At 52.7% G+C, this 25,529-nt stretch overlaps 1 protein-coding gene across 2 annotated transcripts in view; it reads left to right on the top strand.

Moving 5' to 3' along the window:
* DNAJA1 (DnaJ heat shock protein family (Hsp40) member A1) overlaps nt 1-25,529 on the top strand; it is a 153,832-nt gene that overhangs the window by 108,800 nt on the left and 19,503 nt on the right. Inside the window, exons 8-9 of one of the 2 annotated variants that reach the window (XR_014978070.1) lie at nt 1,351-1,658; nt 7,152-7,297. Coding sequence is in view for 1 of the 2 variants with exons in the window: in XM_085641087.1 (XP_085497213.1) it covers nt 1,351-1,451 (101 nt within the window). In the remaining variant the exon portion in view is untranslated. Of the gene's footprint in view, nt 1-1,350; nt 1,659-7,151; nt 7,298-25,529 lie in introns of those variants that run through there. The other variant, XM_085641087.1, reaches the window with a different exon arrangement.

Genomic DNA, 25,529 nt, shown 5'->3' with positions numbered 1-25,529 from the left:
CGATATGGTAACGCAAGTGCTGCCCAGAGTCTCGGAGGAGGAACGGGCTGTGCTCTCAAACTATTTTAGACTGGAGGGATGCAGCCAAGTTCGCCATCAGATGTGGCTTGGACACGACTGACTCGTTGGGCAGATCAGTTTCCACGACTGCAGCCGTTCGTCATCACGCCTGACTGAGAACATCTGTTTTTTTCGGGGAATGTCCAGGCTCACCTCATGGACATGTCCTTTGATGGCTCCCGTCTCTTCGGAGACAAAGCGGATACTGCCCTTGAGCGTTTTTTTAAAGACTCGCGGGCCGCAGCAAATCTTGGCCTCCCACAACCCTTAGGACCTCATCCGCTTTTCGCTCCTTTCGTGGCTATGGAGTGGCTATCAACTGCGCCAACCCTATTCCGGCCAGTGGGCCCGAAAGCTCAGCAATCTCTGCGGGGCCGTGAACACAGTTCACCCCGGCCCGTGGGTCGGGAAACCAGAAGTTGAGCCAAGCCACGATCCCCCTCCTCTACCGCAAAACCTTCCTAGTCTGATCCCCTAGGATCCCTCTCAGCTGGTCGATGACCGCATCTCCACCTCTGGTGAAACATCACATTGGACAAGTGGGGTATGGCAGATTAGTCTGAAGGGGTTATTTCCTCCCTCCTTCGAGATTACCCCTCCATCTTTACCTCCAGTGTGCAATCGTCCGGAGGATCACCTTGCCTTACTCTGCATGAAAGTCAAGACTCTCATGGCCAAGGGAGCTATAGAGAGGGTTCCTGGGCCAGAAGTAGGCAGTGGTAGTTATGCTCGCTCTTTTCTGGTCCGAAAGAAGGATGAAGGCCTTTTCGTCCTATCCTAGACCTCAGAGCCCTCAATTACTTCCTCAAAAGAGAAGTTCTAAATGCTCACCCTAGCTTGGGTCCTGTATGCCCTGGACTGGGAGACTGGATGGTAGCTCTACAGATATTCCTGAAACGACACTGCCCAGGACGTGAAGGGTCTGTTAATGTCTGAACGAGGTGTGTTGTCAACCTCTATAACTGAACTGAAAATGCTTTTAGCCCACAGTAGGCAGGTTGAATTTTTATAGAGTATGTAATTTTTCATAATGAAAACTCAATTCCAGGTAAGTAACTTCACCATATTTAATATTGGTTTGCTGGTATTTTGTAGTTCCTTTTTCCATACTCATCAGTTTCTGTGTCCCAGGCGATTTATAATGGGAACTGTGTAAGCATGCAGTGATTGTTTTAAATGAATACTAAGGTAATTTAATGCAGATTGCTGATTTATTATACTGCTGTGTTTTGGGTAGCATTTTGTTCCTGTGCTGTTTTCAGGCACTGAAATATCTTTCCTCTGATGTAGGACAAATTGTCAAACATGGTGATGTCAAGTCAGTGCTCAGTGAAGGTATGCCAGTATATCGCAGGCCATATGAGAAGGGACGTCTGATCATTGAATTCAAGGTGAGAGTTTCAATTCAGAAAAGATGTAGGCAGTTAAATAAATTTGGCAAATCTTTCCAAATAATGCTTTTGTGTTAACAAAAAATGGCAATGTAAATTGCGTAGTTTTACTAGCAATTAACCCTTCCAAGATGTTCATACACAATTAATATTGGCTTTCTGCATTGTAGCATTTAACTTGATAGAAGTAAACGGAATTTTTGCAGCGTGAATCTTTCTGGATTCACTATGCTGTGCATTATTCCGCGATCTTGTGGTTGGGTCCGGATTCGTAGTCTTTTCTTTGTTTTTTTTTTTTTTTTTTTTTTGTAGCCCAGGTTGGCGTCGACGTCCACCATTTGGTGCACCTCCCGTGACGTCGTCGTGCTTCCTGCGGAAGTCCCACCTTTGGGGCGCCATCTTCAGATTCTTTTTTCCGCCGTTGGGTCTGGATCGTCATCGGGAAGCTCCAGAAATTCACTCGGAGGAAGAAGGAAGAAAAGCGAGTTTCATCGATAGAATCAAGAGAAGACATCAGGAATAGAACAGATTTCGTCAGGAGCGCGAAGAAAGAGGACCAGCGAGCTTTTTTCTTCGACAGCCTTGGAGAATGCACGCTCAGAGACCCTGAGCGAAATGGACAAGACGCCATTCAAGTTCTGCCCAAACTGCCACCACAAGTTCGCGCAGAAAGACCAGCATCCGGTCTGCAACCTCTGCCTACCGGTGGATCACCAGAGTATCGACTGCAACGCCTGCTCAGCCTTCGCGCCGAAGACACTCAGGGTGAGAGAGAGGCAGAGAAGAGCCAACGCCAACATGGAGGGCAAAGGAAAACCCCCGACACTCTACGAGCTGGGCCTCGACACGGACGACGAGGACAACGTCGCCGAGACAGCCGAAAACTTCACGGTCGTAGAGACCGACAAGAAAAAAGAAGAGGTAAGAGAATCGTCGAGCGCAAATCAAAAAACACCTCAAACACGAGGGTGACTCGAGAAAAACTGAGTCAAGGTCCACGAAGGGAGCCCCGGCGCCGAAAACTTCGACGTTCAAAGGGGGAACTTCGGACAAAAGGCCCAGCGGATCCTTACAAAAGGACTCCCTGGCGCAGAAAGACGCCGAAAGGCAAGGGTCGTCGAAATCATCCCATGAAACGGGCCGATCGACGCAGAAAGAACGTTCGACGTCGACGCAAGTTTCATCGAAAAGACCCGCGGTCGACGCCGAAAGCATCTCCGAAATGGAGAAAAAGAAGAGGCGGCTCGAGGCCGAAATGGAGAACATCCTTCAAAGGAAGAAGGAGTTCGACGCCAGGATGAAGGAATTCAAGATTCCAACGGTTTCATCGGCGGACGTCGTCGAGGTCGAAGACGAGTTCGACGCCGAAGGGCTGACAAGGGACCTCGAAGAAGAAGAGGAGCCCTATTATGAGGAAGAAGCCGAGGAAGAAGACCAACAGTCGTTCTTCGAATCGGCGGCATCTACCAGCAACGACGTCGAATGGCACGATCTCGACACCGAAAACCCGGAGGAGGCCGTGGACACGTACCCCTCGAGGCCTTCGCCACCCGACGACATCGGGGTGTACAATATGGTGGTGAAGAGCGCAGCAATGGCCTTCGGCGTCAAACTCGACGAGGAGAGGCCGAAAGCAGATTTTCTCGTCGAAACACTGCTCCCCATCCAGACTAGGAGTCAGTTCCTCCCCATGCTACAAAGCGTGATGAACCAGGGGAGAGAAGCCTTCAAGGAGCCTGCCACCTGTCGGTCGATCACGCCCAGGACAGAGAAGAAATATAAGCACTCCTCCCTGGACCCACCTTACATCAAGGGTAGCGTCACCGCAGACTCCATCATAGCCTCCACGGCCAGGAGAAGGGCCAACGTTCCAGCAACTTCGGGCCCACCTCCAGATAAAGAGAGCAGGAGAATCGACCTCACAGGCAGAAAGGTCGAGAGGAACGCCGCAATGCACTGGCGCATGGCGAATTCGAATGCACTCCTCAATAGACACCAATACCAACACTGGGATGAGATGGGGGAGCTAGTAAAGCACCTCCCCGAAGAATACCGCCAGAGAGCCTCTCACCTGGTAGATGAAGGCAAGAACATCGCCAACTCCTGTATAAAGACGGCGTTGGATGGGGCAGAGACTTCAGCAAGACTCATGGCCATAGGGGTCACAGAGAGGAGGCATGCATGGCTAAGAATCTCGGGATTCAAACCGGAAGTGCAGAACAACATCCTTGGCACCCCCTTCAACGGAGAGACACTGTTCGGAGCAACGGTGGACGAAAAGCTCACCCAGCTCAAGAAGGAAAACGAGACAGCGAGGTCCATGGGGGCCCTACAGCTGAGGGGAATGAGACGAGGAAATCCCTCGAGGAGACCCTACGGTAGGGGTGGAAGCCAACAGGGGACGTCGCACCAGGCGTTCCAACAAGGTCAGCAGGGCGAAGGTCACGGACAAAGTCAGCAGAAGCAAAGCTGGCAATATCAACCTCGGGGCCAGTCCTTTCGCGGGAGAGGGAACGGACGTGGCCAAAGGAGGAGAGGGGGCGATCAGCCCTCCTCGAAGTGACTCAGCACGCAAGAAGACGCCTACCCTCGTCAGGCCCCCGAGGGTGAGGCGCAAAAAAGTGTCATCAGGGGGAAGAGAAGATTCAAGAGCCTACGAGCATACGTCACCAGTAGGCGGAAGGCTGAGGTTCTACCTTCAGGAGTGGCGGCGTATAACCACAGACAAGTGGATACGGAACATCGTGCAGTACGGATACTGCGTAGACTTGGAGAAAAGACCTCCAAACAGGAAGCCGAAGGGAAGACAGAGATCGGCCCAAGAACTGGCAATACTCAGAGAAGAAACACGGAAACTCCTGCAAAAGGGAGCCATAGAGACAGTGCCGTTCAGGGAACGCAACAAAGGGGTCTACTCAAACTACTTCGTGGTTCCGAAGGTAGACGGAGACCTCAGACCCATACTGGACCTCCGTTACCTAAACAAGTTCATCAGAACGCAAAGGTTCAAAATGACTTCACTGCAGGAGGTACTGCCACAGATAAGAGAAGGGGACTTCATAGTCACCGTGGACCTCAAGGATGCCTACCTTCACATCCCAATAAACAGAAGGCACAAGGGCCTTCTAAGATTCAACATCGAACAGGAACACTACCAGTTCACAACCCTGGCCTTCGGATTAAAATCAGCGCCAAGGGTCTTTACAAAATGCCTGTCGGCGGTAGCGGCACACCTACGAAAGCAGGGAATACACGTATACCCCTACTTGGACGACTGGCTGGTCAAGGCAAACTCACGCGAGAAGTGCGAGAGGCACGCATAACGCGTAACAGACACCCTCACAAATCTGGGATTTTCCATCCACTGGGGAAAATCATCGCTGGAACCGGAACAGGTAAAGATTTTCCTGGGGGCAAAGATCAACTCCCTCAACAGTACAGTAGTGCCCAGCGACAGGAGGACAGATGCTCTACTGAAGGAGACGCAGCTCTACCAGAAGGGGCGAGCTCTGACAGTGAGGGCGGTGAGCAAGATGATGGGGATGATGGCGTCCTGTATCCAGCTGGTGCCGAATGTACGCCTGCACATGAGACCATTCCAGGAATGGCTGCAACAGCAATGGTCACAAGCAAACGGAAGTTGGGAGGATCTAGTGGTTGTTACGCACGCAGTGCAGGAGGAGATAACTTGGTGGAACAGAGACAACATAACAACGGGGAGAAGCCTGACACCACCAAGCCCAACAGTGACCATTACCACGGACGCATCGCAGAAGGGATGGGGAGCGCACATGGACAACCTCAGAGTGAGGGGTCTATGGGCTCCAGCAGACGCGGTCCGCCACATCAACTACCTCGAGTTGAAAACGATACTGCTAGCCCTGAAGGCATTCCAGAGACACCTGTTCGGCCAGAGGGTGTTGGTACAGACAGACAACACCACGGCGATGTTCTACATCAACAAACAAGGGGGGACACAGTCGTTTCCCCTCTCATCCCTAGCTCAGGAGATTTGGAGATGGGCCATACCTCTCAAGATAGATCTACTGGCAATTCACCTACCAGGGAAGGACAATGTGGAGGCAGACTGGCTGAGCAGGCAGACCTCAGCATCGCACGAGTGGGAGCTCAATGGCCAGGAAACGGAGAAAATCTTCCGGAGATGGGGGACTCCCACAATAGACCTATTTGCAACACGCCACAATGCAAAATACCACAGCTTCGCGTCCAGGCAACCAGATCAGCAATCCAGGGGAAATGCCCTATGGATAAGCTGGTGGAGGACATTTGCCTACGCCTTTCCACCGATACCCCTGTTGCACAGAGTGCTCGAGAAGTGCAGAACCAGCAACATGACTCTGATCCTGGTGGCTCCACAGTGGGCGAGGCAGACATGGTTCTCACAGATTCAAGAAATGGCGCAAGGCAATCCGTACAGGTTCGAGAGGAGAAAAGACCTGCTCTCAATGCAAAACGGAGAGGTCCTGCACCCAGAGCCAGAGACCCTCAACCTAGCAGCATGGCTCCTGAAGACCTAGAGTTCGCACACCTAAGGTTGCCTCAGAGCACTATGCGAGTGCTACGGGAGGCAAGGAAACCTACTACAAGAAAGTGCTACAGCGCAAAGTGGAAGAGATTCACGGTGTGGTGCAGGAAAAAGGGCCTGCAAAACAGAATGACAAGAGACTCAACTGTGCTGAGGTACCTCACACACCTTCTAAAGAGTAACCTCTGCTCGAGCTCCCTAAGGGTACACCTAGCAGCGATCGTTGCCTACACCAAAGGTGAGAAGGGTGGAAGTTTCTTCACCTCGCAGGTGGTGAAGAGATTCATGGAGGGAGCCAAAAGAATGGCGCCCCCGAAAAGGTTGCCGCCGCCGGCATGGAATTTAAACGTGGTTCTGACGGAGCTCATGAAGGCGCCGTTTGAACCCATTCACAAGGCCACTCTACAAATGTTGACGATGAAAACTGCCTTTCTAGTGGCCATAACCTCACTACGCAGGGTGAGCGAGCTTCAAGCACTAACGCTACAGGAGCCCTACATTCAAATTCACAAAGACAGGGTAGTCCTGAGGACGGACCCACACTTCATGCCCAAGGTAGTGTCGGCGTTCCACATGAACCAGACTATCCAGATACCGAGTTTCTTCCAAAACCCGACTACAAACGCAGAAAAGGCCCTGCACACCCTCGATGCCAGAAGAGCGGTGATGCACTACATTGAAAGAACCAAGGAACTCAGGAAGTCGAAGCAGCTGTTTGTGTCCTTTGCTACTAGCTTCATGGGTAGACCAGTGACCAAGGGCACCATCGCTAGGTGGATTGCTCTCACTATCCAATTCTGTCACAAACAGGCTGGACAGGAGCTAACGGAGGGGCCCCAAGCTCACTCCACAAGGAAGAAGGGGGCCACAGTTGCCTTCCTGGCAAACACGCCCATCCAAGACATTTGTCTCGCAGCAACTTGGGCATCTGTGCACACGTTCACAAAGCACTACTGCGTGGACATTCAAATGAATAAGGAAGCACAGGTCGGACAGAAGGTGCTACAACACATTTTCAACGACCAGCGATCATCTTCCACCCAGCCACCACAAAAATAGGAAAACCGCTACAAAGTCTATGCACAGCATAGTGAATCCAGAAAGATTCACGCTGCAAAACGAAAAGTTTCTTACCTGTCGGTGTAGTTTTGCAGCTTGAAGATCTTTCTGGATTCACTAGCGAACCCACCCACCTCCGCCAGGAAGATGAGGCTGGAGGAAGAGGGGGTGAAATGGATAGGATCAAAGAAGTGGAAACGTACAGAAATATGGACAAAAGGATTAATCAATCGCCTAGGGTTAAAAAAAAAAAAAAAAAAAGAAAAAACAGGGAAAAAAGAACCCGAAGATGGCGCCCCAAAGGTGGGACTTCCGCAGGAAGCACGACGACGTCACGGGAGGTGCACCAAATGGTGGACGTCGACGCCCACCTGGGCTACAAAAAAAAAAAAAAAAAAAACAAAGAAAAGACTACGAATCCGGACCCAACCACAAGATCGCGGAATAATGCACAGCATAGTGAATCCAGAAAGATCTTCAAGCTGCAAAACTACACCGACAGGTAAGAAACTTTTCGATTTCCCTCAACTGTGCGAGCACCCCAGAACGTATCACACATACCTAGTGTGGGGCTGGGCAGCTTTTTGACATACTCTAAAATTCAAACTCTTTCCTAGATAGATTCTTGGATGGTGCTCTACAACATTTTGATTCTTGGATGGTGCTCTACAACATTTTGAACATCTTGAACTCTAACCCTCTCTCTATACATAAACTCTTGATGTGAAGTGTTCCAGGATCCTTGCACGTAGTGGGGAATTATCCTGTTTGCAACTTCAATGAAGATTCCTATAATGCAGGACCAGAAGTATATAATTGTTCGATGGCATGTGTAGCTGTAGATGCACATGCTTTGCATATTCCTGCCATCTAGTGTTGGGTCCAGATGTGTGCAAGTTGTTGTTCTAAGAAGTCTTTTGAGTCACTAGGAAAAGTGACTCCTTCTCTCGGTGATATGGTGCATGGGCATTGACTCCATTGTGAGATTTTCTATCCGCCATAGAGTTCGGACTTGTACTTCATCTCTCCAGTTAAAGACCTCTTTCGTTCCCTCTGGTTCGTTGATCACTTCTTTACTCGTCTGTATTGTTTTTGTTTGCGTTACTTTTCGAAAACCGAAGCAATGCCTCAAACTTGATCGTCAATTGGGTGCTCGGGTCACGGCAATTGGGCCTCCCCAATTCAGGCCTTTCTCCATTCGGGAATAGTCTTCCATCTCATCAGATTCAACAAACAATGCGGTGCTGATGGCTCGATCTCTATTTTGGTTCTGTCCCAACTGCCACGAAAAATACCCACATACAGACCTTCATCAGGTTTGCAACTTTAGTCTCCTGACCACAGTGAAGAAAATTGTGAGGCCTGTTGATCTGTTCTGTCAAAGAAAACGTTGCGGGACTGTGTCACATCAGAAAGAAATGCAGTGCTGAGATCTGGAGGAGATACCCAACATCTTTGGTGAACACAATGTTGAACACACAGAGGAGCTGCATGTGGCTTCGGTAGCAGAGGAAGGGGTCTTTTCCGTTTCGTACTCTGCAATCGAACCTGAGATAGTCTGGCCTACAAATACAGGACTTGTCTTGGGTACAACGTGCAGTGAGTACCTATGTCCCTGCCCAACTCACTAAGACATTCAGATTTACTGAAATTATGGCTACTGTACCACCACTGCCATCAGGCTGTGGTTGACAGAGTATCTGCTAAGGATACCCAGCCCTGGGGCCCAACGACCAACGTCAAGCCGAAATATTTACTACTTTGAGCTGACCAATCTCTGTGCCGAGTAAACCAGCTGCTGCATAGGCACCAAGTGCTCTCTCTTCCACCTCTTTGACTCCTACCTCTCTGGCACCGAAACAAACCTCAAGTTTGGCACTGAAAACATCCATTTCAACCGCACCGTAGGAAGCAGGCTTTTAATGAGAAATATCATGTAAAGAGTCCAGGGGTTCTCTTATGAGTGGACAGGGGTGTTCTATTGCAACCCCAAAGTGCTCCGTTAGGAGGTAGTGTGGTTGAGCAGCCCAAGGCTTGTCACAGTGGAGTGCAAGATATCTGAAAATATGCACATTGGTGAATAAATGAGACACAAGACTCCAAAAGGAGAGCCACGCCAATTTACAAAAATAGCAAGTATCTTTGTGTTCGAGGCATGTGGGCTGCTGAATTGATATCTGTGCATAGATCGCCGCCTAGTGTTTGGTCCGGATGTTTGCACGTTGTTGTCCTGGAAGAGTCTTCGAATTATCCTGGGATAGGTGACTCCTCCCCTGGACTACAGTGCGCATGGGCATCCTCTCCATCCTCAGATTGGTTTTTTCCGCCATTGGGTTCGGATGTGCTATCTTGACTCAAATTAGGAAAATCTTTTTTCAGGCCAAAAGGCCTTTAGTTCGCGTCGGTACTGTTCTCGATCGGTATCGATAGTATCTTTGTTAGTTTACTAACTTCCAGAACCAACTTTCGCATCTTCCCCGACCGTCGATTCGACATGAACGATGGAATCGAGGACACCATTCAAGAGGTGTCCGGTATGCAATGCGAAATATCCCCACGTCGACGTCCATCCGGTGTGCAACAAATGCCTTTCACCGGATCACGACGAATCTACATGCATGGCCTGTGCCAGATTTCGATCCAAGAAGACTACGGAATCGACGAGCGGCGAGACTCGAGGCGCAGCAAGCGGCACCGGCCCTGGCCGACATCTTCAACGCCGAGACCGAAGATGTCGAAGAAGTGGAGAACCTACCCTTCAGTCCCGCTTCCGAACATGACTCCGGATCGGAAGACGTCGACGAAACACTCTTTCGCAGAGATGAAGACGACACCGAGGTAGGAGACTACAATGAGGCCTTAGGGGCCGAAGAGAGTAGCTCCGGTGACTAGCAAGGCCTACCCGTACAGACTGAGGAAATCCCGGTGCAACAGTCTATGGCTCCGGTCGAGGGATCGCCTTCGGGCCTTACCCAAGACCTATCCCGCAGTTCTTCGGCCCCGCCCTCGGGCCCGGCCTCGGACATTCAGCGGCAGCCATCAATGCCCAAAACGGCTGGTTTCCCTTCTTTGAAACCGAAACCGAAAGCCGTATTGGTTCAATTGAAACCGAAACCGAAAGTGGCGCTGGTCGGATCGAGGCCCTCCACACCTTCGACGCCAGCAAAACACATCGGCACCGAGCACACCAAACGAGACTTCGGTGCCGAACTCGAAGCGGCCGACGTCGGAGTCGACATAAGGAAGAAGGCCTTCGGTACCACCAAACCTGCTCGGCTCCCGGCACCGACGCAATCGACTCCGACCCCAAAGGTCAAACAGCCTGCTGCGTCTCACACCGCTTCCACGGCAGCACCAAAGCCACACTCATCGAAGAAGTCGACGGCCATTCCCGCCCCTCGACTCGATGACCCACCGGCGCCGAAAAAATCCACGGCCGCCTCGACAGAACCGGTCGGTGCAAAAGAATCAAGGGCGCTCCAGACGCGACCCATTGCTGCGCAAAGCACCAAAAAGAAAATGGTCCTCCAGGACACGTCGGGCTCCGAGCCAATTAGAGCTCCAGCAGCCTCTTCGGCACCAGCCAACATTACTTTTGGCCTGCCACCATCCACGGCCCCGAAACTGTTACAAATCAGGACACGTGTCACCCACACCACGGTCACGCCTGCCGAACGCTCTGCGGAGACGTCTCCATCGCATCTCATCGACGCCGACAACGGCAGGATGATTATCCACAAAAGGAAAATAACTTCGGAGTTGGCTTTGGACTCCTTCAGGATTCCACTTAAAAGAAAGCTGCCTGTGGCTTCAGAACCAGTTCTTTACGAACCTTTCCACTCACCCTACCAGGAGCCACAATCCTTCTCTCCCACACACTCCGACACGGATGCGTTGGAGGACTACATGGGTGACCAAGTCCCCTACCCTGGAGACATGGACCCTGACGGACAACAGGACCCTGATCAAACTTGGGATGACCCTGTGGACCCAGGTGCACCTATAGATGCACAAGACCCGCAACTCTATGGAGCAAAAACATCTCCCACAGAGGACACTGCAGCGTTCAACGCTCTAATTGAACGTGCTGCGGCCAATCATGGGGTGCAACTTCACTCGGACACCGTCGAGGACGACTTTCTTATGGATACTTTCGCATCCTCAGAAAGTAATATAAAGACTCTGCCCATGTTAAAAGGGGTCCTCAAACCAGCAAAGGACATCTTCAAGGAACCCACCAGGGCGAGAGTGATAAACCCCAGGATCGACAAGAAATACAGATCAGCGCCTGGGGACCCTACTTACATCAAAGGCCAATTACCTCTGGATTCCATTGTCGTTGCGAATGCTCGCAAGAGGGCACACTCACAAACAACAGGTGACGCTCCTCCCCCGGACAAAGAGTCCAAGGTGCTAGAGACCTCTGGCAAACGGGTTGCCGCCCAGGCAGCCAACATAGGGCGCATTGCCAATACTCAAGCGCTCCTCGCTCGCTACGATAGAGCGCACTATGACACATTAGAACAACTACTCCAACATCTCCCTGACCAATACAGAGAAGGTGCAGAGATGCTCATCAGGGAGGGACAGCTCCTCACAAACGCATCCATCAAGTGTGCGCTGGATGCCGCAGACACAGCTGCCAGGGCCATAAACACTAGCGTCATGCTGCGACGACATGCCTGGTTACGAATCTCCGGATTCAAACCTGAGGTGCAAAACAACATACTCAACCAGCCTGTCAACCCCGACTATTTATTCGGCCTGGAGGTTGACACCACCCTAGAGAAAATAAAAAAAACACGGACACTGCAAAGTCCATGGGGGCTCTCCAGACTCAGTCCTTTCGGAGCGGTTCCTTTTGTCGCCCCGGAAATAGAGGAGCAGGTAGAGGACAGGGGTCACAGCAAACATACAACAAGGGCAACACACAACACCTACGATAAAAACACCCGGGGTGGATATCGTGGCTCCAGTACAAAGGGCAGAGGACGCGGCTACGGCAACACCAGGTCCTCCCCCAAGAACAAGCAGTGACGCCCTCTCCCTTCCTCCCGACCACATAACACCTGTCGGGGGAAGGCTACAAAGTTCCTGTCCACGTGGAACTCCATCACCACGGACAGGTGGGTCAAAGATATTGTCAAATACGGTTACTGTCTAGAACTAACCTCCACTCCACCCACAATACCTCCAAGAAACCGTCCTATGTCCTCAGAGCACTTAACGCTCTTACAGCAGGAGGTGCAAAGTATGCTTCTAAAAGGCGCAATAGAGGTCGTACCCGTCCACGAGCAAGGTACGGGGGTGTACTCCCTGTACTTTTTAATACCGAAAAAGGACGGGTCACTCAGACCTATATTAGACCTGAGACCCCTAAACAGATAAATTCTTTCCGAGCATTTTCACTTGCTCACTCTACAGCAAGTCCTCCCGCTGCTCAAGCAGGGAGACTTTCTAGCCACACTGGACCTCAAGGATGCGCATTTCCACATACCCATTCACCCCTCACACAAAAAATACCTCAGGTTCACTGTTCAAGGGCAGCACTACCAATTCAAAGTCCTTCCCTTCGGCGTGACAACGGCACCAAGGGTGTTTACAAAGTGCCTAGCTACTGTGGCGGCACATCTACGGAGGCAGCACATACACGTCTACCCTTACCTGGACGACTGGCTCGTTCAAGCGAAGTCAGCCAAGCAATGTGCCAGCCACATGTCCCGCACCATTCACCTCCTTCACAGTCTGGGGTTCTCACTAAATTACCCAAAATCCAATCTACAGCCCGCACACGTACAACAGTACCTAGGTGCGACTATAGATACTCTGGCGGCCACAGCTCAGCCAAATTTGGTGAGAATCAACAGCATGCAAATGCTGATTTCCAAGTTCAAACCCCAACACTCCCTTCCCGCACGAGTGTTCATGCAGTTGATAGGCATGATGGCCTCCTGCATCTTCATAGTCCCCCACGCGAGACTACATATGCGCCCGCTTCAGGAGTGCTTAGCACGTCAGTGGAATCTGGCTCAAGGACAGTTGAAAGACCTAGTGTTGGAGAGCGGTCGGGCATTCAACTCTCTGCATTGGTGGAATCCACAAAACCTTTGCAAGGGCCGACCGTTCCAAGAGCCTGTCCCACAGATAATACTGACGGCGGACGCGTCTCTCCAGGGATGGGGAGCTCATGTACTCCATTACACAGTGCAGGGACTATGGACACAACAACAAAAGAAGATGCACATCAACCTTCTAGAGCTGATGGCAATCTTCCTCGCTATGAAAGCATTCAAAGTACACTTGTGCAACAAAATCGTGTTGATCCGGACGGACAACATGACTGCCATGTACTACATACAGAAGCAGGGAGGAACACACTCTCCACAGTTGTCTCATCTGGCTCAGAGCATGTGGAAGTGGGCCATTCAAAGGAACATGTTCCTCATGGCAGAACACCTCCCCGGCAAGGACAACCAGATGGCGGATCTGCTCAGCAGACACAGCCACCAGATGCACGAGTGGGAGTTACACCCATCAGTACTCCAACCGTACTTCCATCAGTGGGGTCATCCAGAGATAGACCTATTCGCGACAAGCAAACGCAAAATGCCAAAGCTTTGCCGCCAGGTTCCCACATATCGCAGGGCAATGCGATATGGATGAACTGGTCCGGCAGATTTGCGTACGCTTTTCCCCCAGCACCACTGATACCGCTGGTGGCACGCAAACTGCGTCAACACTCACTGACTCTCGTCCTGGTTGCTCCAACGTGGGCACGCCAGCCGTGGTACACCACCTTTCTCGAACTTTCCGTGGTGCCGCATCAAAGGCTGCGGGTCAAACCCGAGCATTTGACGCAGAACCATGGAGAGATTCAGCATCCAGATCCGCAACAGCTGAACCTGGCAATCTGGCTCCTGAAGTCCTAGAGTTTGGCTACCTAAACCTGCCCCCTGACTGTATGGACATCATTAAGGAGGCCAGGAGACCCACTACCGGAGCGTGCTATGCAGCAAAATGGAAGAGGTTCGCCATTTATTGCAATAATAATGACATTAACCCGCTAGACGCATCCATCCAAAACATTATTTGTTACCTATTACACCTATACCGATGCAATCTGGCGTACACCTCTATACGTGTCCATTTGACCGCGATATCAGCATATCTACAAACCAGGCAGCACCTCTCTCTATTCAGAGTGCCTGCCATCAAAGCATTCTTGGAAGGACTCAAACGAGTAATTCCTCCAAGCCACCCACCAGCCCCAATGTGGAACCTCAACTTGGTCCTCACACGCCTGATGGGTCCACCCTTTGAACCTCTACACTCATGCGAGATTCAATTCCTTACCTGGAAAGTAGCTTTCCTAGTAGCGATCACTTCTTTGAGAAGAGTTAGTGAACTCCAGGCACTAACTGTTCAAGAGCCATTTATACAGGTTCACGCCAACAGGGTCGTACTACGTACCAGCCCCAAATTCATGCCAAAGGTGGTATCGCAGTTCCACATGAATCAAACCATTGAACTGCCCGTTTTCTTCCAAAACCCACAAACTGTCGCAGAAAGGGCACTCCATACACTAGATGTCAAAAGGGCCCTCATGTATTACATCGACAGGACCAAACCCTTTAGGAAAACACAACAACTTTTCGTTGCCTTTGCCCCACACCACAAAGGTAACGCTATCTCCAAAGCAGGAATAGCCAGATGGATCGTTAAATGTATTCAAATTTGCTATCAAAAGGCTAAACGCACATTAACGATTCCCCCACGAGCCCACTCAACACGTAAGTTAGGGGCCTCAATGGCTTTCCTAGGAAACATTCCTTTGCATGATACATGTAGAGCAGCCACCTGGTCCACTACACATGCATTTACCAAACACTATTGTGTAGATGTGCAATCAAAACAGCAGGCAGCTGTAGGACAGGCTGTTCTCAAAACTCTTTTTCAGACCGCTGCAGCTGGCACTGGTAGCCGCCGCTAATAAGAGGGCACTGCTATATATTCTATGCACAGATATGAATTCAGCAGCCCACATGCCTCGAACTGAATATGCTACTTACCAGTATGCATCTGTTCTTGGCATGTAGGGCTGCTGACATTCATATCGCCCTCCCTCCTCCCCGGCGCCTGTAGCAGCTGCAGCTTTCAGAATTACTGTAAGCATGGTCATCACTTTCTATATCTACTCCATCACTGCCACAATGGCGAAAAACAATCTGAGGATGGAGAGGATGCCCATGCGCACTGTAGTCCAGGGGAGGAGTCACCTATCCCAGGATACTTCGAAGACTCTTCCAGGACAACAACGTGCAAACATCCGGACCCAACACTAGGCGGCGATCTATGCACAGATATGAATGTCAGCAGCCCTACATGCCAAGAACAGATGCATACTGGTAAGTAGCATATTCAATATGTTTAGGCATCAGCAGAAAATTGGTCAGGTGAGTACGTTTTTAAACAGAAATATTCTTCAGTTCAAAAAGTCGGCAGTGCAGTTTCTGAGTTCTGCAATGTTAACTTGTAGGATGCAGAGATGTAAAACGGCGTCAGGTGCCCAGTGCTATCCAGCAGGGAACAGTTGCTGTAGAAAGCCTGCAGGAGGGGTATGTGTGACCAGTTGGTGAAAACAAGTGGATTCGGTTCTAACGATGTTTGGGTATGTGGGAACACCTTTTGGTCCTCTTCTCCACAGGACGGGTGTCCGGATCAGAGGGTTTTAGGGGTGTTTCTCCATCCTGCAACACTCGTGGTTGAGGGGGCCTGCCAATAGAGGCAGCAGGCGATGTCGGTAATTCAAGAGGAATCACTCAACAGTGGACTCGGTACCTTGAGGGCTTTGGGACCACGCTGACACCATTGGCCCACTTCGATATGGGCTGGGGGTTCGGGTGCAGTGGTGCTTGGCGGCACTGGGTTTTGGCAGGTCCTGTGTCCTCTTTGTCCTTCTTTTGCTGTCTGCTGGATGCAGGTGACCGTTCTACTGTCCCTTGGGAGGTCTTGGTTCCTGGGTGAAGGCTGGAAGGTTTCCTGGGCTTTGAGGACTTAGGAACTGCAGGACAAATCAACTTTTGGTGCAATAGGCGAAGTCGGCAGGCAGGTCGGCAGGGTTGATGCCAAGTGAGGTGCTGGATCTTCGGTTCTTGTTGTGTGACTCCTCTCGTCTGAAATGTTTCTTCAGGATCTGCTCTTCTGGTGCCAGGGGCTCACCTAAATACTGAATTTAGGGGCACTGGGAGTGTAGGGTAGTGGCCAATGGGTACTGACCCTTGGGGTCAATACGCCCACTATATGACCACTTCCTGTTGGGAGTGAACAGAACCCTGTCCCAGAATTCCTATGTAAGCCATCCCAGAAATGGCTGACCTATGCGAAATCGTGTCCACCTCAGTTTGGCCCACCTTAGGGGAGGTTCTAACTTGGGGGTGGCACACCTACCTGATTAGCTAACCTTTCAGGTTGTCTAGATGCCAAAGGGGGCTTCGGACAAGGCGCTTGCCTTCCTCTCCTGGGAGGGGGAGCCAAATTTGCATTGCAGAGGCGACAGCTCTTCGAAGCTTGCTGGCCTAGGACGGCTGATCAGCAGGTCATCCTCTGAGCGGGAGTGTTACACCCTCTTTCTGGACAAGCTTTTGTTCTGGGCCTCCTGAGAACAGAGGCTGTCACCCTAGGAGGTCAGAACATTGTCTCGGGTGGCAGTCTGGTAGAAACTAGTCAGGAAACACCCCAAAGGCTGGTAGGTTTTCAGTGAGCACCTCTAAGGTGCCCTCTGGGTGCATGTATTGGTACATCCGTCAGTGGAATCGGTGTGGGTGTGAGAAAGTACCTCTTTTGACTTGGTTAGCGCCCACTTTTGGCCTGGCATTTGTCATTTTGGTTGTAGTGCATAGTGTACCTGCCAACCAGGCCCCCTGTGCTTCTTCCCTAAAACGATTTCACAATTGGCCCTTCAGGCCCCCTGCAAGTCCCTAGTAAGTGGTACCTAGGGCATCAAGACTGAAGAGGGACCCCTCACCTAGGCCTTACAGACTGCCACTGCAGCAAGCATGGCGTAGACAAAACAACATAGTCGAATTGGCACCCTGCCTGTATGAAATGCCAATTAGCACTGCTCTAGGTAAGTCACCCCCCCCATAGCAGGCCTTATCTGAAAGAAACACGTTAGTTAGATTCCTCACCTTAGAATATCCCCAGGTGTCAGACTGGATCCGGAAAGATTTTTGTAGCAATACCTCTTGCGCGTCGCTAGGCGTCGTCTGCGGCTCTGCGTCCGTCGTTGGCGTCGTGCGCCGGAATGACGTCGTCTGAGTACTTGGACGCCGCCCTCGCGCGCTGACGTCAGTTCTTCTTTTTTCCGCGCCAGCAGGTGCCGATCCGGGAAGAGCTTACCCCTAGTCAATTTTTGACTAACTTTTTTGACTGCTTTTTTTGGTCGACTTTTGGTGCCGGTAGGATGCCAGTATTTAAAGCCTGTGACGCCTGTCATCGCCTGATGTCGGTGACCGATCACCATAGTCGGTGCCTCTTCTGCCTGGGGGTCGACCACGACGCGGAGTCGTGCCCCGACTGTCCGGCTTTGACCTCGAAGGCTAGACGGGAGCGGTCCCGTAAGCTTCTCGAGCTCCGCCACGCTGCTCCGCGCTGCTCGAGGTCCCGGTCCAGGAGGAGGTCCAAGGACCGGTCGCAGAGCCGCAGTCATCGACATAGCTCGTCGGGCTCTTCGGGTAAGTCGAAGCGCTCCAAGAGGCGACATCGCTCTTCGGACTCACCTCGCCGGTCGCGCGACTCTGCCGAGGGTCAGGGTGGTTCCACCCCGCGGCTCCAGCTGAGCCGCAGGCGCCGCGCACGTCCCCATAGCCTCCGGTCCATGGGACTGACGCGACGCCGGCGGAGGTCAGTGCCTTCCTATCGGCCATGAGGGGCGTGGCTCTGCCGTCGACACCCGCCGGTGCACCTTCGGGCCCCGCGGGCTCGACTGGGCGATCTTGCGTGCCGGCGGCGCCGTCGACGGCTCCGGCCCGGACGCCGCAGGTCCCTGAGGGATCCAGGCCTGGATCTGTCGGCGCCGGTCGACCTCGTCGTCACGCCTCCTCCGCGGGTGCCGACACCGGTTCCACCACCGGCGCCGTCTTCGGACAACGCCGTTCCCCGGTTCCACCCCATTTCAGACCCGACGTCGCCCGGCGCCGACTGATGTGCAAGACATCTACCGTCCGGCTCCGACTTTTCCTCCTGTGTATCAGGAATCGGATGACGTGGGTGACTGGGAGGGATTTGAGGATCCTTTGGCCACACAGGCCTCTTTCTCAGGACTGGGCAGATGAACTGGGGGATGCCAGTGGTCTGGACACCTCGCCGGACACTGGCTTCATCTCTCCTCCGACTGTGGCATCGGAGGAAGGTGCTGCTTTTTCTGTGGTGCTGTGCAAGGCGGCCGAAGCCCTTGGGCTGGAGTTGCCTGCTGTGGCCGCGAGGACCAATGTCCTCACGAGGTGCTTCAACCGACAGCAAGCTCCACTGAGCCTCTGCTGCAGTTCAATGAGGCCCTCGTCGACGTTCTCCAGGGCACTTGGTCCAAGCCCTCCACAGTCCCTCCTGTGGATAGGAACGTAGCCCGGCGCCACCGCCCTGCTCCGGGGGACCCCAGTTTCCTGTCCCAACACCCCACCCCTTAGAGTCTGGTTATCCAGGCCTCTACCTCCCAATCCTCCTTCCTGTCCGCTCCTCCGGACAGGAAATCCAAGAGGTTAGAGCAGTTCGGGAAGAAACTGTTCTCGTCCTTGAGTTTAGGACTGCGGTCTTTGAACACCGCTTGCCTGTTGGACCGTTACTCCCACTCTCTGTGGGATACGGCGGAGGTGGTGCTGCCCCAGTGCCAGGTGGAGGTCCGAGCACGGCTCGCCCAAGCACTTGGTGACGGCGAGATGCAGCACGTCATGCGATACGGTGTAAACTTGACACCACGGACTCGCTAGGTAGGGCGATTTCCACCACGGTGGCGCTTCGGCGTCACGCCTGGCTGAGGTCCACATCTTTTTCAGGGGATGTCCAGAGTTCCCTCATGGACATGCCGTTTGGTGGCACTCGCCTTTTCGGTGAGAAGGCGGATAGTGCGCTGGCTCGCTTTAAGGACTCCCGGGCTACGGCCAAGTCCTTGGGTCTCTCGGCCTGCGGCCGCAAACTTCCGCTTTTCGCCCCTTTCGTGGCCAAGGAAGGGGCGCCTCCTCACGTCCGCAGAGCCACCAGGCGCAGAACCAACCTGCACACGGTCGCAGACGTTGTTTCCGCCGAGGCGGTATGGGAGGACAACGTGCCGGTCAGTCCACATCCACCCCGGCAGCATCCGCCTCAAAGCCCTCCTAGTCCGAGCTTTCATGCCCATCCCACCCCAGTGGGCGGCAGAGTTCGCCATCACCTGCATCACTGGCGGTCCATTACTTCGGACAGGTGGGTGCTGCAAATCGTCCGAAGGGGCTACTCCCTCCCCTTCGAGACGACCCCTCCAGCCATTCCACCGCAGTACCACCGTATGTCGGAGGATCATTTGCATCTGCTGCGGGAGGAAGTTACGGCCCTCTTGGCCAAAGAGGCCGTCGAGCGCGTTCCTGGGCCGGAAGTAGGTCGTGGTTGCTATTCCCACTACTTTCTGGTTCCCAAGAAGGGCAAAGGGGGCCTACGCCCTATCTTGGACCTCAGGAGCGTCAACGCCTTCCTTCAGAAAGAGCGGTTCCAGATGCTCACACTAGCTCAGGTTCTGGCTCCCCTAGACCCTGGAGACTGGATGGTTGCGTTGGACTTGCAGGATGCCTATTTTCACATCCCCGTCCTGCTGGCCCACCGGCGTTGCCTGCGGTTCACGGTGGGTCAGGAGCACTTTCAGTTTTGCAGCGTGAATCTTTCTGGATTCACTATGCTGTGCATTATTCCGCGATCTTGTGGTTGGGTCCGGATTCGTAGTCTTTTCTTTTTTTTTTTTTTTTTTTTGTAGCCCAGGTGGGCGGCGACGACCACCATTTGGTGCACCTTCCGTGACGTCGTCGTGCTTCCTGCGGAAGTCCCACCTTTGGGGCGCCATCTTCAGATTCTTTTTTCCGCCGTTGGGTCTGGATCGTCATCGAGAAGCTCCAGAGTTACAACCGAAGAAGAAGAAAGAAAAGCGAGTTTCGTCGACAAATACATCGGAGTTTTCACAGGAAAGGAGGTTATTTCATCAGGAGCGCGAAGAAAGGAGGTTCAGCGCCCTTTTTTCTTCGACGACCTTGGAGAATGCGCACTCAGAGGCCCTGAGCGCAATGGACAAGACGCCATTCAAGTTCTGCCCAAACTGCCACCACAAGTTCGCGCAGAAGGACCAGCATCCGGTCTGCAACCTCTGCCTACCGGTCGAACACCAGAGTAAGGACTGCAACGCCTGCTCAGCCTTCGCGCCGAAGACGTTCAGGGTGAGAGATCGGCAGAGAAGAGCCAACGCCAGCATGGATGGCAAGGGTAAGGCCCCGTCGCTCTACGATCTGGGCCTCTCCTCGGACGACGAGGACAACGTCGCTGGGACAGCCGAAAACTTCACGGTCGTAGAGACCGACAAGAAAAAAGAAGATGAGGTAAGAGAATCGTCGAGCCAAAAACAGAAAGTACCTCGAACACGAGGGTGACTCGAGAAAATCTGAGTCTAAGTGCACGAAGGGAGCCCCGGCGCCGAAAATTTCGCCATCCAAAGGGGGAACCATGGATAAGAGGCCGAGCGGATCCTTAGAGAAGGACTCCCTGGTGCCGAAAGACGCCGAAAGGCAAGGGTCGTCGAAGACAACCCAGGGAACGGCCCGATCGACACTGAAAGAACGGTCGACGCAAGTTTCGACGAAAAGATCCGCTGTCGACGCCGAAAGCATCTCCGAGATGGAGAAAAAGAAGAGGCGGCTCGAGGCCGGGATGGAGAACATCCTTCAAAGGAAGAAGGAGTTCGACGCAAAGATGAAGGAATTCAAGATTCCAACGGTTTCATCGGCGGACGTCGTCGAGGAAGAATTCGACACCGAGGGACTGATGAGGGATCTCGAAGAGGAAGACGAGACCTTTTATGAAGAGGAAGCCGAGGAAGAAGACCAACAGTCGGTCTACGGCTCGGCTCCATCGACTAGCCACGAGATCGAATGGCAGGATCTCGACACCGAGAACCCGGAGGAGTCCGTGGACACGTACCCTTCGAGGCCTTCGCCACCCGACGACATCGGGGTGTACAATATGGTGGTCAGGAGCGCAGCGACAGCCTTCGGCGTCAAACTCTACGAAGAGAAGCCGAAAGCCGATTTTCTCGTTGAGACCCTTCTCCCCATCCAGACGAGGAGCCAGTTCCTCCCCATGCTTCAAAGCGTGATGAATCAGGGGAGAGAAGCCTTCAAGGAACCAGCGACCTGCCGGTCGATCACACCCAGGACTGAGAAGAAGTATAAGCACTCTTCCCTGGACCCCCCTTACATCAAAGGTAGCGTGACCGCAGACTCCATCATAGCGTCCACGGCCAGGAGAAGGGCCAACGTGCCAGCAACCTCGGGCCCACCACCTGATAAAGAGAGCAGGAGGATAGACCTCACAGGAAGAAAGGTCGAGAGGAACGCCGCTATGCACTGGCGCATGGCGAATTCAAATGCTCTCCTCAATAGACACCAGTACCAGCACTGGGACGAGATGGGAGAGCTAGTAAAGCATCTCCCCGAAGAATACCGTCAGAGAGCCTCACACCTAGTAGATGAAGGCAAAAACATCGCCAACTCCTGCATAAAGACGGCGTTGGACGGGGCAGAGACTTCAGCAAGACTCATGGCCATAGGGGTCACCGAGAGAAAGCATGCATGGTTAAGAATCTCGGGATTCAAACCGGAGGTGCAGAACAACATCCTTAGCACCCCCTTCAACGGAGAGACACTGTTCGGAGCAACAGTTGACGAGAAGCTCACCCAGCTAAAGAGAGATAACGAAACGGCGAGGTCCATGGGGGCCCTACAGCAGAGGGGAATGAGGCGAGGCAACCCCTCAAGGAGACCCTACGGTAGGGGAGGAAACCAGCAGGGCCCGTCGCACCAGACGTTCCAGCAGGGTCAGCAGGGTGAAGGTCACGGACAGGGTCAACAGAAGCAAAACTGGCAGTACCAGCCCCGGGGCCAGTCCTTTCGCGGGAGAGGGAACGGACGTGGCCAGAGAAGGAGAGGGGGGGAGCAGCCCTCATCAAAGTGACTCTGCACGCAGGAGGACGCCTACCCTCGACATGCCCCCAAGGGTGAGGCGCGAAAGAGTAACATCGAGGGGGAGAGAAGGATCAGAAGCCTACGAGCATACAACACCAGTAGGCGGAAGGCTGAGGCTCTACCTTCACGAGTGGCAGCGTATAACCACAGACAAGTGGATACTGAACATCATGCAGTACGGGTACTGCGTAGATTTGGAAAGGAAACCGCCAAACAGGAAGCCAAGGGGAAGGCAAAGATCGGGTCAAGAACTGACCCTACTCAGGGAAGAAACACGGAAGCTTCTACAAAAGGGAGCCATAGAGCCAGTGCCGTTCAGAGAACGCAACAAGGGGGTCTACTCAAACTACTTCGTGGTCCCGAAGGTAGACGGGAGCCTCAGACCCATCCTAGACCTGCGATACCTAAACAAGTTCGTCAGAACGCAAAGGTTCAAGATGACTTCGCTGCAGGAGGTGCTGCCCCAAATAAGACACGGAGACTTCATGGTCACCGTGGACCTCAAAGATGCCTACCTGCACATCCCAGTAAACAGAAGACACAAGGGACTTCTAAGGTTCAACATCGACCAGGAACACTACCAGTTCACAACCCTGGCATTCGGATTAAAATCAGCACCAAGGGTTTTTACAAAATGCCTGTCGGCGGTCGCGGCCCACCTACGAAAGCAGGGGATACACGTCTACCCCTACTTAGACGACAGGCTGGTCAAGGCAAACTCGCGCGAAAGGTGCGCGAGGCACGCAAAACGCGTAACAGACACTCTCACGAACCTGGGGTTCTCGATTCACTGGGGGAAGTCGTCGATGGAACCGGAGCAGGTGAAGATTTTCCTGGGGTCAAAAATCAACTCCCTGAGCGGCACAGTGGTGCCCAGCGACAGGAGGACAGATGCCCTACTGAAGGAGACGCGGCTCTACCAGAAGGGGCGAGCTCTGACAGTGAGGGCGGTGAGCAAATTGATGGGGATGATGGCGTCGTGTATCCAGCTAGTGCCGAATGTACGCTTGCACAGGAGACCATTCCAGGAATGGCTACAACAGCAATGGTCACAAGCAAACGGAAGTTGGGAGGATCTAGTGGTTGTTACGCACGCAGTGCAGGAGGAGATAACTTGGTGGAACAAAGACAACATGACAGCAGGGAGAAGCCTGACACCACCAAACCCTACAATGACCATTACCACGGACGCATCGCAAAGGGGATGGGGAGCACACATGGACAACCTCAGAGTGAGGGGTCTGTGGGCTCCAGCAGATGCGGTTCGCCATATCAATTACCTCGAGTTGAAGACAATCCTACTAGCCCTGAAGGCATTCCAGAGGCACCTGTACAACCAGAGGGTGTTGGTTCAAACAGACAACACCACAGCAATGTTCTACATCAACAAACAGGGGGGGACACAGTCGTTCCCTCTCTCCTCTCTGGCTCAGGAGATTTGGAGATGGGCCATACCTCTCAGGATAGATCTACTGGCAATTCACCTACCGGGGAAGGACAATGTGGAGGCAGACTGGCTAAGCAGGCAGACCTCGGCATCTCACGAGTGGGAGCTCAATGGCCAGGAAACGGAGAAGCTTTTCCAGAGATGGGGAACTCCCACAATAGACCTATTTGCAACACGCCAAAATGCAAAATGCCAAAGCTTCGCGTCCAGGGAACCAGATCAGCAATCCCAGGGGAATGCCCTATGGATAAGCTGGTCGAGGACATTTGCCTACGCCTTTCCACCGATACCCCTGTTGCACACAGTGCTCAACAAGTGCAGAACCAGCAACATGACTCTAATCCTAGTGGCCCCGCAGTGGGCGAGGCAGACATTGTTCTCACAAATTCAAGAAATGGCGCAAGGCAATCCGTACAGGTTCGAGAGGAGAAAAGACCTGCTCTCAATGTATAACGGGGAGGTCCTGCACCCAGAGCCAGACACACTCAACCTGGCAGCATGGCTCCTGAAGACCTAGAGTTCGCACACCTAAGGTTGCCTCAGAGCACTTTGCGAGTGCTACGGGAGGCAAGGAAACCTACGACAAAATGCTACAGCGCAAAATGGAAGAGATTCACGGTGTGGTGCAGGAAAAAAGGCCTGCAAAACAGAATGACAAGAGACTCAACTGTGCTGAGGTACCTAACACACCTTCTAAAGAGTAACCTCTGCTCGAGCTCCCTAAGGGTACACCTAGCAGCGATCGTTGCCTACACCAGAGGTGAGAAGGGTGGAAGTTTCTTCACCTCGCAGGTGGTGAAGAGATTCATGGAGGGAGCCAAAAGAATGCCCCCCCCCCCCCCCCCCCCCGAAAAGGTTGCCGCCGCCGGCATGGAATTTAAACGTGGTTCTGACGGAGTTCATGAAGGCGCCGTTTGAACCCATTCACAAGGCCACTCTGCAAATGTTGACGATAAACTGCCTTTCTAGTGGCCATAACCTCACTACGCAGGGTGAGCGAGCTTCAAGCACTAACGCTACAGGAACCCTACATTCAAATTCACAAAGACAGGGTAGTCCTGAGGACGGACCCACACTTCATGCCCAAGGTAGTGTCGGCGTTCCACATGAATCAGAGTATCCAGATACCAAGTTTCTTCCAAAACCCGACTACAAACGCAGAAAAGGCCCTGCACACCCTCGATGCCAGAAGAGCGGTGATGCACTACATTGAGAGAACCAAGGAACTCAGGAAGTCGAAGCAGCTGTTTGTGTCCTTTGCTACTAGCTTCATGGGTAGGCCAGTGACCAAGGGCACCATCGCTAGGTGGATTGCCCTCACTATTCAATTCTGTCACAAACCGGCTGGACAGGAGCTAGCGGAGGGGCCCCAAGCTCACTCCACAAGGAAGAAGGGGGCCACCGTTGCCTTCCTGGCAAACACGCCCATCCAAGACATTTGTCTCGCTGCAACTTGGGCATCTGTGCACACGTTCACAAAACACTACTGCGTGGACATTCAGATGAATAAGGAAGCACAGGTCGGACAGAAGGTGCTACAACACATTTTCAACGACCAACGCTCATCTTCCACCCAGCCACCACAAAAGTAGGAAAACCGCTACAAAGTCTATGCACAGCATAGTGAATCCAGAAAGATTCACGCTGCAAAACGAAAAGTTTCTTACCTGTCGGTGTAGTTTTGCAGCTTGAAGATCTTGCTGGATTCACTAGCGAACCCACCCACCTCTGCCAGGAAGATGAGGCTGAAGGAAGAGGGGGTGAAATGGAAAAGA

The sequence above is a fragment of the Triturus cristatus genome, chromosome 2_2 (genome assembly GCF_964204655.1).
Source record: "Triturus cristatus chromosome 2_2, aTriCri1.1, whole genome shotgun sequence".
NCBI classification, from domain to species: Eukaryota; Metazoa; Chordata; class Amphibia; order Caudata; family Salamandridae; genus Triturus; species Triturus cristatus.
Note: the sequence above shows the minus strand (reverse complement) of the source record. Positions and strands in the feature narration are given on the sequence as shown.